Genomic DNA, 19,007 nt, shown 5'->3' with positions numbered 1-19,007 from the left:
TGCGACATACTGTCAGTTGTGGCGATTATTAATGACTTCCCTGATGAGAGGCCTTCCCTATGTTTCATTTCTTCCTGTTCTCTCCCCACTGGAGGAAACGGGCTGGAGGGCAGCCCCAGCTGGGAGATAATTTTAGAAGAGAATCCCCTGGCAAAGGTAAGCATGGGGAAGGGAATAGACTGAACTTCAACCTGATACCCTTATTCAAGGGCGGGGCTGGGGAGGACCTGGAATCGGGCTGAGACAGGTGCTGCTCTGTAATCCCAATGTGTCACTCCTCCTAAAAGCCTTCTTCCTATCCAGAGAGCAGGGACTAATGTTAGCCCCACTCTTCCAGTACTTTCTTAACCTCTCCTAGACTTTGTATCCTTCCCTCCCTTGAGGATATCCCACTGTTGTGATTGCAGTACAGCCAGCCAGCTTCAGTCCACACCCCATGCCCTTTGCCCCAGTGGTCTTCTCAGCCACTTCCCCTCCCTCCACCTGACATGCTTCCATTTCACTCAGTCTCTTTCTGCTCTTCCTCCTCTACATTCCGCCCCCAGCTGCTTCCCACCACCTGCTCCTGCAGGATGCCCCCTCCTGCTGAGCCGCCATAGCCCGCCTGCACTGGCGCACTTGCCTCTCCAGGTCCGCTTCATACACATTGCACCCTGAGAATCCGATTACACACAGCCCATTGCTTACATCTTACCCTGGCTGCTCCGGAATTCTCTTACAACCTAAGCTCACCCTAGGAAACCCGAAATCCAAATTGAACCATGAGCTAAGGAATTCTTCACGCCTCATCCTCCAGTTCCAGCCCAGTCTGTTTGTCCAGCCTTCACCCCATACTTGAAATAATTCAGAATCAACACTGCTTGCTAATGACTCTTCCATCTCTTCTGTGTGAATGCCAGTGCTGGCCATATTATGGGCAGCTGCTGGTGGTCATGACAACTAAGATGTGCTTATCTTAGGTGTGAACTTGGACATCTAAAAAAAAATTTTTTTGGCAGGGCCAGGCCGTTTTGGCTCAATGGTTGATTCTTGGTCAGGGCACATGCCTGGGTTAATCCCCAGTAGGGGGCATGCAGGGGGCAACTGAGCAATGATTTTCTCATCAATGATTTTTCTATCTTTCACTCCTTCTCTCTTCCTCTCAGAAATAAAAAAATATATATATATATTTTAAAAACTGGCAGAGCCCGGTCAGTGTGGCTCAGTAGTTGAGTGTTGAGCTATGAAGTCAGGAGATCCCAATCAGGGCACACGCCTGGGTTGCGGGCTGAATCCCCAGTAAGGGGTGGGGGCGTGTAGGGGGCAGCTGAGCAATGATTCTCATTAATGTATCTATATACTTCTCTTTCTTCTCCTTTCCTCTCTGAAATAAATTTTAAAAATATATTGAAAAACTTAAAAATTTAAAAAAATTGGCAGCAAAATAAGAAGGGGTATGCCTTGTGAGGTAGTGAGGGATGCTGTAAGGGGCTAAGAAAAATATGCGTGCATCATAAGATTGTCTGCAGACACAGAGACATAAGACACATATCAGTAATAAATATAAGCATTTATTTGGCACCTGATGGCAATGCAAAATGTGGCAGTGGGAAGTGAAAGGTTTATCACCCAAATATTTCCGTACAATACTGACCCAGGGGTAGGGAGGGCTTGGAGGTCTCTGAACCACCTGGCTCACAGAGCAAGCATTTATTGAGCACCTGAACTATGATACAGGCCGAGCACTGTGCCAGGCCCCATGGGAGATGTTAGAGGAAGTTGTCTCAATGTGACATGTCTTCAGGGGATAATACCAGTGAATAAAACAAAACATACGAAAACACATCAAACTGTGTATATGGTCAAAAGGTAGGATTCTAGCTAGGATTGCTGCCTTCAACATTTACTGAAGCCCTAACATATGCCAGGCACTGGGTACATATTGATGAACAAAAAAGGTTTTGCCCTCATGGAGCTTCTAGTAGAGACAGAATGAACAAGGGAAGCAAGTAAATATCATAGGCTACGAAAAGTGCAATGAGGAATTAAAGAGGCACAGGAATAAACATAGAAGATCATTTAGAGACAGAATGGCCTGAGAAAGCCTCCACAAGAAAGTGGGATTTAAGCTGACATTTGAAGAATAAACCACCCAATCAAGTGATGAGGAATGGCACTCTGTAGACCCCCAGAGAGCTTTTTTCATGACAGGAAAGAGCTCAGAATGTTTGAAACTGAGGAAGCCATTGGGTTGCTGCTTAGAGAAAAAGCAGCACTTAGTAAGGTTCAAGGGGAAGGCGGGGCTTGGAGGCCACGGTAAGGAGTTGGATTTTACTTGAGGCGTAATGAGAAACCAAAGGGTTCCAAGCAGGGGAGTGACATGATCAAGATTTATATTTAAAAACCAATCTGTTATATAGATATTAGATTGTAGCACTAAGAATGGAAGTCAGAGAGGCCTTAGGAACAGGAAAGTCTCCTGTAAGCACAGATAGGGACGGCTCTGAGGGTAAACAAACACGGATAGCCATCTAGCAAAGGCCTCCCTGGAACAGAGAGACATAGGGGGACAAGGAAATAGGCCATATAATATCCAAGGGGATTTACAGAAACAGAAAGCAGGAACAAGGAACTACATCACATCCTTCAGCAGCCAATTAAGCAGTATTTTAGACCGATTTGAAGGCAGCAATAATTAGGATCTCACGAACAGGGGAGAAGCAGGGAGAGAACTAGAAAGGGAGCACAGGTGACAGATTAGAGGATGAGGAAGCATCCCACCCTCACCTGCCCCTGTGGGCACTGCCAGGCTCATTCCAGGGAAAGTTCAGAGAAAAGACCTTCTGGACGTCCCTGCATAAAGATCAGTGAGATCCAGATGCAAGGCATCCGACCCTGAGCCTCTGCTGACAGCTCAGGTTCCTTGAGTCCAGAGGAGCCACAGGTGGCACTGTCCTTCCTGCATGGAAGGAACGCACAGGCTGGTCCATACACACAGCAGCAGCGTGTGTCTCCAGTTCTGTTTGTCCTCCCAAAGCCACATGGGAAATGCCTACATTAAACGAGGACTCTCACTCTAGTATATGAAAGACTGGAGATGACCTCCGAGACATCTTAACTAACATAACAAAAGCACTGACCACAATGCTACCTACAAAAGCCCCGGGCAGGACGTGAGCACACACGTTGAGGGGACCTGCATGCCTTTCCCCATAAAGCCCCCGTGCTTACACACACCTTTCACCAAGCTCCTCTATGGCAGCCAAACATTGCTGGTAACAGTCCAGCCAGGGCCAGCCCAGGAAGAGAGCCTCACAGAGGGGGAACCAGCCTGCGGGCGGGCTCAATGTCAAGGATGGCAGTCTGTGAAACCAGCCTGAAGCTCCCAGTCCCTGAGAGGGAAGGACAGAAACGGCGATCCTGCAGAAGTCCCAGCACACCATCTGTTGCCTGGTGCCGGGCAGGGGCGTCACGTGGGCGGGTGTCCGGGGAACAGATAGAGGTGCCGGCACAGGGTGCTACAGTACTCCGACATCTCCTTGCACCGGTGGAACTCCGTGCCGGGGGCATAGCCTTCACGCTCCTTGATAAGCCCGTTCACCTGGAAAGGCAAAAACCAAGGGTCCAAAGTCTGAGAATCTGGTGTTTTCACAGGAAGGGTGGAGACTGCGGCAGTGACTGGGCAAAGAGAGGAGGAGGGGACAACACCCCGGAGGGCAAAAGGTTCGCAAAGCCAGGCTGAGCGACTTACTTTGACAAGCATGTCGGCCACGTGCATGTCACAAGCCCTCTCCGAGAAGATCTGAGTGAGGGCCTCGACGTACCAGGAACCCCGTTTGGTGTTACGCATGGCGGCAGTCCCTACAACCAGGACCAAAGTCACCAGTGTGCTGGTCATGAGATATCCTTGCGTAGCTGGACATCCCAAACTAGGGGTCCATGCCACGTTGTACCCGCCCCCATCAGAGCTGCACATGAAAAAGTGCAAGTCTATAGGAGAGTGTAATCGTTTGGATTGTCCTAGAATTCACAATACCTCTGAGGCAGGCATAGCCACATATCATGTCCGAGCGAGTGGGCAGCCGCATCTTCAGCAATTCCTGTCTACCAGCATCGCCCTCCTCACACTCAGGGGACAGGGTGGGACCCTTTCCGTCTTGCTGGTCAACCCCACGATCTGTTTCATCTGTAGGAAGGCAGACAGAGTGGACAAGGATGTTATTTCCTCTCATCTTTCTTGGGCCCGTCATAGACAAGCCCAAGTTCCTCACAACCTTGACCGGGAAACGTTGGCAGAGGAAGAGCCATTTCCAGCTGCAGCCTCCAACCTAGGGCTGATGAATTAAAATGCAAAAAAAACCCATTGCTCCCGATCCTCTCCCGGCATGCATCCATTACCCTGGGGGATGCCCAAACACATGGTCTGAGCTGTCTATTCTGTGCAAGACGAGGAAAGTGCTGAGTCACATACCCTGGTAAACAGAACTAAAACCGCCTCTGTCCATGATTCACTTGTTCACTGAACAATGCATCTGAGTCATGGTGCTTTTTAATGCGAACACAATAGAATACTGATAACATACAGTGTTTTGTGGTTTTGTCACCATCTCCCATTTATTTATATTATAAAAAAAAAAGTTACATCATTTTGACATATGTACATATGTTTTTGTTGTTCATTTACCACAAGTAAATGTAAGGAATTATCTTTCTTTTAAATTTTTTTTTACTGTTTCACTTCATTACTGCTGTGTATGTGCTCCATATGAGTGATGCAGGTGCTTATGTAGGTGGGTTCCGACTTACAGCGAAAATCGTGTTACCTCGCACTGTAGGAACGGATCTCCGACATAACTCAAGGACCTATTCAAAAATTTTCGCAGTAGTTTCTCAACCTAACCTGAGCACATGCCCCGCCTCTTGACTGAGGCCTTACCTATTCCCAGACATAGTCTTACTTGATGTTGTTTCATTCTAGGGGTGTGAGGGGGTGTGTTGGTAGGAAAGAGAGACAGAGAAGACACACAACTCATCACACAAAAGATAAAAGTATGCTTTTTCACAACATTGCCTGATCCAAGCAACATTCAAGAGAGCCTAGAAGGAAAGAGAAGCTTGAAGAAATGGAGGGGAAAACCAAGACTCATTGATCCAATGAAGATTTATTGTGCAACTGCCATGTGCCAGTCACTGTTTTTGTTTTAAGCTCTAGACAGTGAAGAAAAAGTCTCTACCCTCACAGACTACGGAGAAGGCGGTATTAAAAAAAAAAAAAAAAAGTTATTATTTTTATTGATTTCAGAGGAAAAGATGGGGAGAGAGATAGAGACATCGATGAGAGAGAATCACTAATTAGCTGCCTCCTGCATACCCCCTCTACTGGAGACTTAGCCTGCAACCAAGGCATGTACCCTACCCAGGAACTGAACCCTAATTCTAGGTTCATATGCTCAACCACTGAGCCACACTGGCCAGGTGAGGGTGATATTTTTTATAGACATTGACCATATTAACTAAATACAGAAGACAGGTGAGCTCAAGTTTAAGTATTTAATTATAGAGAAGATTCAGATTCAGAGCCATTTCTCCCTATCCAGATGCACAGCGTGTGTATATCTCTGAATATAGAAGAAAATGATCATGAATGTCTTTCATTTTATTTTGCTGTTGATATACCTCCTGAAGGAACTAGGCCAAGCTGAATGTGTCCCTCAAGAAAAAGGAAACTCCTTTCCTACCTTCAGGCCTCAGGTATGTTAATAAACGTTACTAGTTCTTTCTTTCCAATATCCCCATATTTGTTTTCCACATTATCGCTAGAGTCTCTATCCATTCATTCACTATTTATTAAGTGCTACCATACATCAATCAGGCAATGCTCTGGGCCTAGGAAAACAGCAAGTGAATAAAAACCTAAATTCCTGCCTCACATACTCTTTTCTTAGTGCAGATTTCTGCCATGGTGATCATCCAGGGAAAAAAATCATCACATAATTTCTTACTTAAGCTCCCAAAGCTTCATACTATTATCTGCTGAAACCCCAAATCTCAGTCATGACTAAAGGTTTATAAGTAGCTGGCTCTACCTCCTGTGGCCACATCTCACTATTTACTTACAGACGCTCAGTTTTTAAATTACATCCGGGCATTTGTCTGACTCAGCACATCATTTCTTTTGGGGGAGGGGCTCCTTTTAATCTTGCTGTGCTTGTCATATTATTACCAACCCCCTCCCCCCCCCTCCCCCCCGGCCCTTTCTCCTGACTCTATATGCTACTCCATATCTATGTAAATCTTATCATTCTGGGTCCCAATTAAGCCTCATCATATCCCCTGAATTTCTTCAAACGAAGCTGGCCTAAAATGACCTACTCCTTACAACTTGCGTCTTCATATATGTTTGGTATCTCACTAATTTCACCCCTGCTTACTTCAGGCCTTTAACAACTCAAAACTACTTCAGGTATATTGCTGTATTTTCCAAGTAATTAGCAGGCACTTTGGAGAGCCCACATTTTCCTTTGCTTTTGTGACACTACCTAGTGTAGTCCTAGTCATGTTGTAGGACCTTAATAAATGATATATTCTTTGGTGATATTAGGAGAATAAAAACATTATTAGTCATTTACATCTGCTGAACGTACAACAGATAAAAATGATTATTTGAATATTTGGACCAAGTGACCTTCAAACCAACCTATAAGCCCTTCAAAAGCACTGATCGTGTTGTAACAGCTGGCAGTGTTGGTGGATTTACTACGAGCCAGGCTCTGGGCTAAGCAGGCCCTTCCTATGCTCTATTCCATTTACTCCTCATAACAGCTCTATGATATAGGCCTGATGATTCTCCACACTTTATATCAAGGAAACGAAGACAGAGGGGCATCAGTGGTAGAGGCAGAATTTGATTGCAGTTAGTGTTTTGTTATTACTGGTTTCCTCCCAGTAAGCAAGCCCGCATGTCCGCTGAGCCTAGTCCGAGTCCTGGTATAGAACTGCATGCGAGAAAGAAGAGGGAGGGGAGCAGCTCAGGAGAAGGAAGCCGGGGCTGACCTGGTACCTGCTGTCCTGCATGGCACAGGGTGGATGAAGCAGGGAGGCAAGGATGGCAGGGTAGGTGAAAAGTCGAGAAAAAGGAGAAAGTGGAAAAGGGGACAAGAGATGGAGGAAGAAACAGAGGAAAGGATAAAGTGAGAGGGACAGGAAGAAGAGACAGGAAATCCTTAACTGGAAGAAGTAACAAAAAAAGCACATCAGGTTACTGGTAAGCATAGAAAAAAGTCCGAGTCCTCAGAAAAGAGTCTTGAGAACAGGCATGACGATGCAGAGAGCTGACCGACCTGAGAGCCATGGGCTGCCCAGGTCCCAGCACACCCCATGCATCGGGGACACTTACAGAGCAAGAGAGGCGGTGGCAGCAGTGAACAGAAGGAGGTGCCCAAGGGATCCAATAGCACCTGAGAGGAGCAAACAGGAAAGTGAGAGCTGGGGGGAGGCTGCCCAGGAGCCGCCACCCCGGTGCTCGTCCGGCAGGGCACTCACCTCCTCGGCAGGCCTGGATGAAGAACATTTTCGGCTTGTTCTGTAAGCTCGGGCAGTTGGCATTGTCAAAGAGCCGAAACACCTCCTGCAGCTGGTGGAAAGGAAGAAGGGAGAAGGGAGGGTAAGTGGACAGTGGGACCTTCTGCGTCTTATACACACAGCAGCAGCCAGCACAGGCTGAAGGTGACAGACGTGATCCAACACCACCCACAGGACTGTACGCACCTGAAGCACCTTGCCGTCCACACCATAGACGCCGCCCTCCACGCCGTGAGAGAGGAGGGCCACAATGCAGGAGTCAGTGACTCGGTGAGCAGACAACTGGGCAAAATTCTGGAGTTTCTCTTGCATTTCCTAAAAGAAACACACCTGTTAGTGTTGTTCACTATAGCCAGCACCAATATAAGCTTTTTAAAAATATATTTTATTGATTTTTTACAGAGAGGAAGAGAGAGGGATAGAGTTAGAAACATCAATGAGAGAGAATCATCGATCAGCTGCCTCTTGCACACCCCCTACTGGGGATGTGCCTGCAACCAAGGTACATGTCCTTGACCGGAATCGAACCTGGGACCTTTCAGTCTGCAGGTCAATGCTCTATCCACTGAGCCAAACCGGTTTCGGCCAATATAAGCTTTTCAATGGTGTCTGAAACCTTAAGTTATTAGAAGATAGAGTGATTTATGTGGTCAATGATAAGTAAAGTCATAGACCCATTGAGAGGCTAGAAAAAGCATGGATTCACTAGAAAATGCATGACTTCAAAGAATTCTGAATATAATGGCACAAAATTCACAGACTGAGATATGCTAAGAACTCCTGGATTAAAGCACATCACTAATGAAGCTAATCAAGAGTTAGTTAACTTTATCTACCACCACCACCCCTATCACCAACCAGATTTCTTTTGAGCAAATACTGTTGTACATTAGTATTTGCTCAAAAGAATGAGTATCACCCACGGGGCCACAAGGGAATAAACTGCTCCGTGACAAAGGGCTTAACAGGACCATGATCTAGAGAACAACAGTGATGCTTTCTATCTGAGATCTGAATTGCCCGGAGACAGTAATGATATCTGTATAAAACATCTTGTTCAGGAAGGAGCATGCTATCTGGAAAATTCTGACAGGTTAGAATGATTAAATGCATAGGCCACAGGATCAGACAGACAGACCGAAGTTTGACCCCTGGATTCAAAACTGGTACAAGTTCTTAAGTCCCTCAAGACTCTAAGCCCATTCTGTAAGGGAAAAAAAGGACTTACAGCTATGTCTGGCACATCCTGCAAAGGCCTGCCATTATTATTATTATGTGTATGTCTAATTATAAGGGTAACAATATTATCTCCCACCTCCCCAAAACACCCCTATTACTAATCAACCTTGTATTCCAATTTAAGAATCTTGCTTTATTGCCTGTGGCCGCTGTGGCTCAGTGGTAGAATGTTGACCTATGAACCAGAGGTATTGGTCTATTCCTGGTCAGGGCACATGCCCAGGTTGTGGGCTTGATCCCCAGTAGGAGGTGTACAGGAGGCAGTTGATCAATGATTCTCTCATCATTGATGTTTCTATCTATCCCTACCTCTCCTTTCCTCTCTGAAATCAATGTTAAAATAAAAATTTTAAAAAGAATCTTGTCTATCTAGCACTATGTTACCATACACAAGTACCTCTCTACTTTAGGCATTTGGCCCATCAACCGAAAGTATACCATAATATAAAACCTGATACCAATTGTTAAACCTATGTCTCTCTACAACTCAAGATGCCTGGACTGTCTCTATCTGAGATCAGCAGAGAGATAAGTTATTTCATTATGAATTTGAATGAACTGTAATGAAGATGAATATGCTATCCAGGCAGAAAAGTCACCATATACAGCCCCCGACAAAAAGCACGCACCTGTGTAATATGTTGCAGTGGTTCTCAAAGTGTGGTCCCTAAAGCGCAACATCAGCATCACCTGGGAATTTGTGAGAAGTGCAAAATTTTGGGCCCCAGCAACTGTTTTAACAAGCCCTCAGGTGATCTGACATGCAAAGTTTGAGAACTACCAATCTATTTGTTTGCAATACAGTTGACCCTGGAACAATGCAGTGGGTAGGGGTGCTTTGACACCCACAAAGTCAAAAATCCATATATACTTCTGACTCCCCAAAAAGTTAACTAGTTGTCTTTCAGTATCTGTGGGGGATTGCTTCCATGACTCCCCATAGATAACAAAATCTCAGATGCTCAAGTCCCTTATAATAAAATGGCGCAGAACAAGGCATACAGTCAGCCCTTCACATCTTTAGATTTCCAACAGTGGGTTGAAAATACTGTTCCATCTGAGGTTGGTTGAATCTGCGAATGAGAAACCTGGGGATATATAGTCTGCATGTAAGTGGACCTGTGCAGTTTAAACCTGTGTTGTTCAAGGCCAACTATACTTCTGTTGCACATAATTGAGACTTCATTATACAAGACTTGTTAGTCTGCAACATAACTGGAAACGGAGAAATTGGCTCTGTTGAAAAGTATGTATATTTTCTGGGCAAGTAGAAGCCAATTGTAATATTGGAAATCTTAAGGTAATAAAAGACATCCAAAATTGACGTGTTTCAAGAATATATACCAACCCCAAGAGAATACGTAAGTATGAATGCTCCTTTCGAGATGACTGTAACAATTTAGCAAGTAGTAGTTGAAGTTAAGTTTCTTTGTGGAAGGGAATAAAAAGACAAGCATTTTGAACTTCAGCGAGATTATTAGGTCAGTAAACAGACGACAAGTAAGTCCAAAGTAAGAACACATACTTTGTAACTGAATTGGCATGACTAAACCTTTCAATAAATGGAGATGAGTCATTTGGGGAAATGATCTGCAGCTTTATTTCAAATAAAATTACATAAAATTCTCTAAAGAGCAGTTTTGCCTTTATTTTTGGCTGGGGATGGGGAATACAGGAGAAGAAAATAATCTGCAAACCATCTGAAATTATATGCAACATTTTGTGGATAGCTTCATTTTCCTGGAATGACCCACTGCTTGTCCCTACACTCTCAAAGCAGTCTTCGACCCAACTGCAAGTTAAAAACCAATACCATATAGCAAAAGAAAATTTGCCACTTGAAACGGGTTATTTCTTTATACATGATAAATTGTAATTCTAGAACTAGCAGCCTCATGAGGGAGATGCAATGAGAATACTTTGATGCCAAAAAAGAAATGAAACCAACACAAGCAGCGAAAGACCAGTGAGTGCTCCCGCACTGTCAAGAAAAAGAGGATTCCCTAAGACTACTAACTATTTCCAATTTTTAAACGGAAAGTAAAAAAGTTGTAATAGAAGGCAAAAAAGAGGGGATCTTAATTTTTGGATTCTGTTTCTTTGCTCGCCAAATAATTATATAACAACAGTTGAGTTGCTTGTGAGGTCCTTCCAGGAAGAAAGTATTCATGCAGACGTGCAGTGCACCAAATTCTCTCCCCCACTGCGCCTACCTGATCATACTGCATCTGAGTGTTTGGCCACTGCCAGAAACCGGTTCTGCAATGTCCTCCTCTGGTCTCTGAATCTTTAGAGCTGAGGATTAGGCTACAAGGAGGGCTATCTCCCAGGGGTCAGCCCTAAGCCTTTTGCTCTTGTAACTCTTTCTCATTACTTTCCTACATAAGTAATACCAAAATTTACATCTTTGGTCCCGATGTCCTTTGAGGCCCTCGATTCCTCACTTAAGTTTTCCAACTCCCTTTATATACAATCGTTCAATCACCAAGCAATGGAAGTACAACCATGCCATTACACTGTTTTCACATATATTCTTTCCCTTTTGGTCCACTAGACCAGCGGTCACCAACTGGTGGTCCGTGAGGTCTAAAAGGTTGGTGATTGCCACACTAGACATTACGATTTTAACTCCAGAATGGGTTTCCTGTCATTAGCCTCTACTCCATTCTTTGCAATGGTGTCATATTAATCTTTCTGAATCATCACGTGAATAATGCATCACTTTCTACTCAAGAATTACTAACGATGTTCTAATGTCAAAACAAGGATGTCTAATTCCTTTGGGAAGACATCCAAGGCCCTGTTCATTCTGGTCCCTTTATCTTCAATCTTATTTCTGGCACTCTTTTGCCCTAGGGCCTAGGCATTTGGTTCACCTGCTAGGTCCCTAACATCACACATACATTTCCTGTCCACACGCTATTCTCCCTGCCTGGGCTCCTTTCACCACTTCTCTCTCCTTGGAAACTTCTATCCTTCAAGGCCAGTTCAAGTCTCCACTTATCCTTCAGACGATATCTACCCAGGCAATTGTTTCTTCCTCTTAACTACTGTAGAAGAAACTGTCTCAAATTTTGCTTGGTCCTTGGAAATATACGAGACATGCTTCCTTTTTTGCTGCTGTTAAGACTTTCTCATCTAACTGAGGTCCCAGAACTCAGGGTCCATACTTTTAAATCTCTGGTACCCCACAGCCTGCCCATTCTAAGGTACTCAAAATTTGATGTTACCGCAATTGCAGTTACAGAACAACATAACCAGAGAATGAGAATCCAGTAGGACCTGGAGTCTGCATCAGGTTTAACATAAACAGGAATGGTGTTTATGAAATGTGCTCATAGATCCACACATTGTTCTGACTGTCTCTGAAAACAACAGTACACATCTGACTTGGTGACTCACAGTTGTATGTTTCACTATCATGCATGGAAGATTCCCACCGAATGCACACAATATGGAAAACCAGGACATCATTAATTCCTAGTAAAAGGAACAACCAGAGCAGAACCTGTAAGGAAGCATAGAAAGCATTCCTCTTGCTAAGACTTTCTAACAGGATTCCCTCTGTAGGAATGATGGCTGATTCCCAACAGACCTCTCAGGAAAGCAGATGACCTACTTGAATACTAGATGACTAAAGCAGCTGCTCGGCCATGGCATGGAGCACGGGTGGCCTTACTTCTCTGCAAGAGCTGTTACTGGAAAGCTGGCAAGAACAGCATGCAAAGGAGAACACCTGAGAACCCACTGGTGAAACTGGCCTTACCAAAGTATAGCAAATACATCATTTTCCTCACAGAAGCAAGACAGCCGAGAGAGAGAAACAGAGACCGCAGACAATGTTGAAGGCAAAACAGAGACCCGTGCCTCAAAAGATCAAAGTGAATCTCTCAGAAATTTTAATTTTACCAATGACATTCCAAAAAGCAAGTTCAGGAAAGCACTACTCTTCTGGAATCAAAAGTGAAGAATATTATTAATTCACCAATTGGCTATTACAATTTCAAATCAGAAATAGCCAAAGGTAGTTAAGTTGGACGTGTAGCTGGTTAACTGAGGTTAATGAGGAATAACTCATAATGATGCTTATGATGTGCAGGCATCTAGTCCAGAAGTAATTTACTCTAAGATCTGCCTTGTGGCCACCCAACTCTTAAACACAAGGAATTTTCCTATATGTTAACTCATTAAACTGCCACAAAACAACATTTACCAGGGCAATTCCATCGAACTCTCGTTTGCAACAATTTTATCCGTTAAAGAAATCTTTACAACAATAACTAGACTCCTGTTATGATTAACCAAGAAATAAATGTCCCATGTAGCCTTGGCTTAGAAATATCCTTCTGAGCTGGCTGGGTGACTCTCAGTGTCTCCTCACTCCCTGAGTGACAGGGAATTAATTTGCTGAGCATGAAAAAACAAGAACCCAACTGTGGACTTTTACTACTCAGCAGGGAGAGCACGGCCTTATGAGAAATCGGCACTGAAGTAGCTGGCTGACCCTAGTTCTTTTTTAAAATAAAAACTAGATTGCAAGGTGAGAGGCAGGAAAGAGTGAGCCAAAAGGTAAGGAATAAAGTAACTAGTAAGACAGCCCAGCAAGCAGAGAAGCAGCAGGGGTTTCTGGCCCCAAATGCTGCGCCGGGTACCTGTGCAGTCTGATCAAGTAGAACATGGACAGTATAGCCCAGGAGCTTGAAGAGGGTGACTAGATTTCTGTGGTCCACATCCCCTCCGGAGCGGGAGTCCAGGTCCTTCTCTCCAGTGAAGTGCACGTTGCTCAGGACCAGTGCCAGGCCACGCGGCCGAGACTGCAACCTATAGGCCTGGGGAGGGGACGCCAATTAGACCCAGAGCTTCCTAAGGACAGACACTGCGCCTCCCCAACTAGGTGACACATTTCAAGAAAACACCGACATCATACTCTTCTGAACCCCACCAGGTCAAGTCCAAAATATGCCCACCAGCCAAGACTTTCTGACTAATCAACAGGGAGAGAATGTATACACAAACTAAGTTCACATGCCCAGAAAGGGCACCTCATTTCCCAACTCTTTCCTTGTGCCATGTTGCCAGACTCACCAGCTGGTGGTGTGTCCGATAGAATTCAGGAGTACAAGGCTTCACCTGAAGGCAGGGTGGGCCATCTCTGTTGTCCAGGGAGTGTTCCACAGTATCTGTGGCACAGAAAGCCAAAAGCTAGCACGCAACCTATGCATCAGTCCTAGTACTTCGTAACTTCAGGCACCCCTTGAACCGGGGATTTAATAAGTTTTGGTCTTGCACATTCCCCTAAATTTGTAAGATCCATGAGGTCAGAGACCTGTTTACTTAGCCTAAATAGAATTGGGCTCTCAAGTCACCAAATAACTGAATTGGATATATGATAAAAGCCTTGTTTAATCACAAAGCATCTCAATCAGCAGGCTAGTGGCTGATGATGTCTTTCCTCATTCTACAATACCTCAGCTTCATAGACGAGACAGGCCAACCATATGCAGGAATTTCCTGCCTATAAAGTTGCTCCAAGGGCGAATTACCATAAAAAAATCATCTGTGATGGAAGGGAAATAGGATAACCAATATCCCACCTAAACTGCCCGGCTAGTCCCAACAAATTTACCGAGGAAACTGTCCCCAATATGAATGAAAAGTTATCACTCCAGGGCAAAGTCAGATACCAGTTAAGAAAAGGGAAGTCAATTTGTGGGACCCATTTTATCCCATGAATTCTCACCTACAGAAAGGCGGAGCCGCTTGTGAGGAGGATAGGACTCACACACCGGGAAAGACAGATTCAAGTCATGGTCACGGCTCAACTGTAAGAAATCAGAAGCCCCGTGCAAGGTCTCAGGGAGATGGTCTAGTCTCAATAAAACAAAGATCTAGTCTCCCCACCCTGTGTCATAAATTCCTTACCCACCAAACTAACCCTTCTCAACCCACCGCATGTCTAGGGCTCCATACCGGTGAGAGTACTTGCTGAAGACCAGAGAGGGTTGAGAGTAACAGATCCTCCAGGTGACCCTGCTTAGTTTCCCTCAGGGCCTCACAGAAGGCATCAAAAGCACGAGGACCCCTCTTGGGAAGCAAGTTGAGGAGTTCCACATTCTGGTTGAAACTGCCCACTTTGGCCTACAATACAAGAATAAAACATGAAATCTAAACATATCTAGCTAGAATTCCTTTTTTCCAGATGAGCTCCCTAAAAATGTCCATCTCAAGAATTCCTTTCACAGAAAAAACAATATGGGTGAAGCCCTTCCTATTATTCCTGAATTATATACCTTTTCTCTTCAATGCTTTAGGGTAGAAGGGCATTTTCAATTCCTTAATAGGGCACCACACCCTTTTTACACTTATTGTGCTCTGTTCCTACTTCTACAACCAATTTACTTGGTTTTTCTCTTTCGCCTCCAGATACCTGAATGTGCTCCCTCATTTCGAAGGTGATGATGTCTTGTTCCAGGAGATGTTCTAACAGTTCACTCAGCAACAGCTGTTTGGCCAGGAGCACTCGGTTCTTTTTCAGAGCTTCCTGATGGTCCGGATGCATGCCACACACTCCCAATATCCTACAGATAAAAGGCATAGAGAAAGGCTGTCAATACATAAGATATGGCCCAGAAGAGTGGAGTGGAAGAGGTGTGGGCAGGAAGAACAAAAGGAACAGAACTTACAATAACCAAGGTTAATTTTATCGAATCTCATTAAAATCAAGGAAGTATTGAGCAATAACATGTTGAGCATAAGGAAATGATGTAATTCTTTATGGAATATGTTCAACTGAGAGCATTGTCTGAGATAAATGGTCATTTAGGGGAGGGAAAAAGCTATCTTATAAAAATACAACAAGCACACATGTATTCATGAGAAGGAATGTTCCTCAAACAGACCAATTTCAATTAAAACAATTATCTCAAAAAACACATCACAAATTATTTATCTAGGCTGCTGAAAGTGATAACCAACGGCCAGCTCTAATGGAAAGTAAATGAGACAACATACAAACACACTCTATCTAGTCTAAGTATACAAATTATAACTATGGCTTTTCAAACGTTAAGTTCCTGTGACAAAATGTGACTAGAAATTATCACAATCCTGTAAAGACTGGATAAGTAGAAAGTATGACAGGAACTTATAGTAGATAAATACCAATGATGGACACAATCATCATAATTTGAAATCACTTAAAGAGTTAAAGCACATAAAGGCTAAATTATTTTTGTAATTTAGTTTACTAGGGATATCTTTATTTCAAGGATTCCTTAAGTTTTGCTATTGATTTGGAAAGAGATCAGTTTCTGTTTCTGAATTAAAAGAATCCCATTTAACTGTGTATTATCTACGTGCCTAGTTTATGTAAATCTAGAGCACGCCAGCCTGCTTAGTCAGTTTCCAAATATATGATAGTAGAAAGAGCCTGATGGCAGTGAGAAAGGGATATGGTAATCGCTTCAGTTTATAATTTAAAACCCTATTTAAAGATCCATCTTGATCTCAAAGATGCTACAATGTGCTTCTTAGAATCAGGGAAATTCCATGCATTTGTAGAATGTACTTGGCTTAAGTCTAGGTGAGACATTTGTAGCTACAGAAGAAAAAAGCATGGTCTTGGATCGAGAGAGATCCAAGAAGATAGCATGTGGGATCCCAAGGCAGAGGGAGTGGTCAGGAACACATTTCCAGGGTTGGAAGCAGCCAACCTATGTTACTATTTGGGTTTAGAACAGTAGTGATGTTTTAAATTCCACTTAAACTTCTTGTTTCTTGAAAGACTCCTATTACCCCAAACTTTCAGTAAAAACCTGCTACAACACAATCTACAGAAATCAAAACTATTTAATAATCACTTTAGATCATAAAAAAAGCAATAAAAAAGATAAAACTCAGGTAAAAATAAGTGTAATGAGGCCAACCTCAAAGTAAAGCCATTTGTAGAAGGCTTTGCCATACTCGTTTTAATATGTGCCTATTGCTGTTAAATTTTGATGGAGATAAAACTAAAGCAGCCCTGGCCGGTGTGGCTCAGTAGGTTGGGCACTGCCCCAGGCATTGAAAGTTTGCTGGTTTAATTCCCTGTGAGGGCACATGCCTAGATTTTGGGCTCATCCTCGGTAGGAGACATGCAGGAGGCAGCCTATTGATGTTTTCCTCTCACATCGATGTTTTTCTCTATTGATGTTTCCTTCTCATGTAATGATTGTCTCTCTCTTTTCCTCTCTCTAAAATAGTAATAATAATAATAATAAACTAAAAGAAACAAAATAAATTTTTCCTCCCATGATACCATTCTCTCCAGGTCCTCTCTATGCCCACCATATCCCAATGGAGGACCTTTGGCCTACCCTTAAATGTTGATAGTAAGAATCTCTGAAAGAAGCTGTCCCTAGTCTGTCTCATCCATACTCATAATTCAATAATCGATTCTCAGTCCTTAACCCTTTCAAGTTCCATATTTGAATTTTCAATAAAAAACTTCCTTGGGTTTAATCTGAAGCATCATCTGCTTTCTTTCTTCTTCTTTTTAAAAAAAAAAAATATATTTTATTGAGTTTTTACAGAGAGGAAGAGAGAGGGATAGAAAGCCAGAAACATCAATGAGAGAGAATCATCGATCAGCTGCCTCTTGCACACCCCCTACTGGGGATGTGCCGGCAACCAAGGTACATGCCCTTGACCTGAATCGAACCCAGGACCCTTCAGTCCGCAGGCCAACGCTCTATCCACTGAGCCAAACAGGTTTTGGCTTTTTTTTTTTTTTTTTAATAAACTTCACTCACGTATATTTTCCCACTGATTTTTAGCGAGAGTGGAAAGGAGGGGTAGAGAGAAAGAGAGAGAAACATAGATGTGAGAGACACATATCATTGGTAGCTTCCCACACGTGTCCCGATGGGGGGGCGGGATCCAGCTAGCAAGCAAGGTAAGTGCCCTTGACCAGAAACAACACACCCTTTCGTCTGAGCGGCGACGCTCTAGCCACTGAGAAAGCGGCCAGGGCAGCATCATCTGTTTTCCACACACCTGCTCCTTTCTGTATTCCATATTATGCCGTGAATCTCAAAGGTGGACTTTCCAAAGGTAACCACCATCCTAGAACTTTAGGACACATCTGGAAGGGGAGGAAGAGATAGACAAAAGGACAAAGAGATTCCTTCAATCTTGATCCAGTGTCCTCCATCAAGTTTCAGTTCCGAAGTCTTCAATTAATCTTCTGGGTCTGGACCAGGAGGCACTTACATGTTATCCTGTGTGATGTCTGCCATTAAATGCTCTAACTGGGGCAGAGATGGAGACACACACACGGGGAGCCTCGGGAACCTCCTTGTCCTTTCAAAGTGCTCTCACCCTTGCAAAGCCTGGGCTGACTGCTTCGAAAATCTGGTCATTGTACCCAAAGCAATACGGGTCATGATGTATTCAATCCAAATCAAATGCACATTAGGCGGTATCAGGAGATCTGCATGTCTCATCGGTTAAGGGGATAGAGTCGAGTTCCTCAGAAGCATAACAGGGGAAAGACTCAGAACGATTTAAAGATGGAGAGTCTTTAAGAGAAGCAGAGATTTGGCAGGGATGGAAAGAGCTCCCTTGTTCAAAGCCCACCTCCCCCCCCCCCGCCCCGCCTGGGGTTGGATGAACCCAGGCTGTGCAGGGAGGACGTGGCCGGAAAGAGGCCGGCGCGCTCCTGGGGGGCGCAGCCAGGCTTCCCACTCCGGGCGGGGAGCTCGGACGAGGCTCCGCAGGGGTCCACGGTGGGGAGAGGCGCCAGGGCCACAGGCTTGAGCCGCGCGATCCCCTTCCCTGGGCCCCACTAAGGACCCCTGGGATGTTCCCGCACTCACCTGCGTCCCCTGTCAGCGGCCATCAGCCCGTTTAGGGCGAGGGCGGGCCGGGAGCCCGCGATCGGCGTCGCCATTTCTCGCTTTTCCCGGGCTGTGCACGCACCGCCCACGAACCAAACAAATCGAAAGCCTCCGAGCCCTTGGCATCCCTCTCCAGACGGGCGGCCCACAACGCGCCTGCGCCCTGCCTCTCCTGGCCCCGCCCCTCGGCGAGGCCGCCCCGCCCCGCCCGTCCCTGGTTGCGCGCGCAGGCGCAGAGCCTCCCGGTGAACGCGCTGTCCAATGGCGTGAGCGCGCGCCCTGGGCGGAAAAGGAAGGGGCGGGCTTAAAGCGAGGAGCCGCCCCGCCGTACGT

At 44.7% G+C, this 19,007-nt stretch overlaps 1 protein-coding gene across 8 annotated transcripts; it reads right to left on the bottom strand.

The window, feature by feature from the left end:
- Positions 1 to 1,530: 1,530 nt before the first annotated feature.
- Positions 1,531 to 18,832, bottom strand: CASP2 (caspase 2). Of its 8 annotated transcripts, XM_036429111.2 has the most exons (12): positions 18,654 to 18,790; positions 17,833 to 17,920; positions 15,227 to 15,377; positions 14,749 to 14,937; positions 14,540 to 14,621; positions 13,885 to 13,979; positions 13,452 to 13,628; positions 7,747 to 7,875; positions 7,522 to 7,612; positions 4,016 to 4,165; positions 3,731 to 3,840; positions 1,531 to 3,580 (listed from the first exon to the last, which is right to left on the bottom strand). In XM_036429111.2, the coding sequence occupies exons 2-12, from the start codon at positions 17,898 to 17,900 to the stop codon at positions 3,449 to 3,451; spliced, it is 1,374 nt and encodes a 457-aa protein (XP_036285004.1). In that variant the 5' UTR covers positions 17,901 to 17,920; positions 18,654 to 18,790; the 3' UTR covers positions 1,531 to 3,448. The 8 variants fall into 8 exon arrangements, with proteins under 8 accessions (XP_036285004.1, XP_036285001.1, XP_036285006.1 ...); XM_036429108.2 differs by lacking the exon at positions 17,833 to 17,920 and having other exon boundaries at positions 18,654 to 18,829; XM_036429113.2 differs by lacking the exon at positions 17,833 to 17,920 and having other exon boundaries at positions 14,770 to 14,937; positions 18,654 to 18,827.
- Positions 18,833 to 19,007: the final 175 nt, after the last annotated feature.

The sequence above is a fragment of the Pipistrellus kuhlii genome, unplaced genomic scaffold (assembly GCF_014108245.1).
Source record: "Pipistrellus kuhlii isolate mPipKuh1 unplaced genomic scaffold, mPipKuh1.p scaffold_m20_p_10, whole genome shotgun sequence".
Taxonomy (NCBI): Eukaryota; Metazoa; Chordata; class Mammalia; order Chiroptera; family Vespertilionidae; genus Pipistrellus; species Pipistrellus kuhlii.
This window is presented reverse-complemented; position numbering and strand designations above follow the sequence as displayed.

Coding starts and splice junctions, on each gene's coding strand:
- CASP2 (XM_036429108.2), bottom strand. CDS start 18,727: ATGGCGACGCCGATCGCGGGCTCCCGGCCCGCCCTCGCCCTAAACGGG. Junction 13,980..14,539: donor GCGGCTCCGCCTTTCTGTAG/GTGAGAATTCAT, acceptor TCTGTGCCACAG/ATACTGTGGAACACTCCCTG. Junction 4,166..7,521: donor CATCCAGGCCTGCCGAGGAG/GTGAGTGCCCTG, acceptor GCCTTCCTACAG/ATGAAACAGATCGTGGGGTT.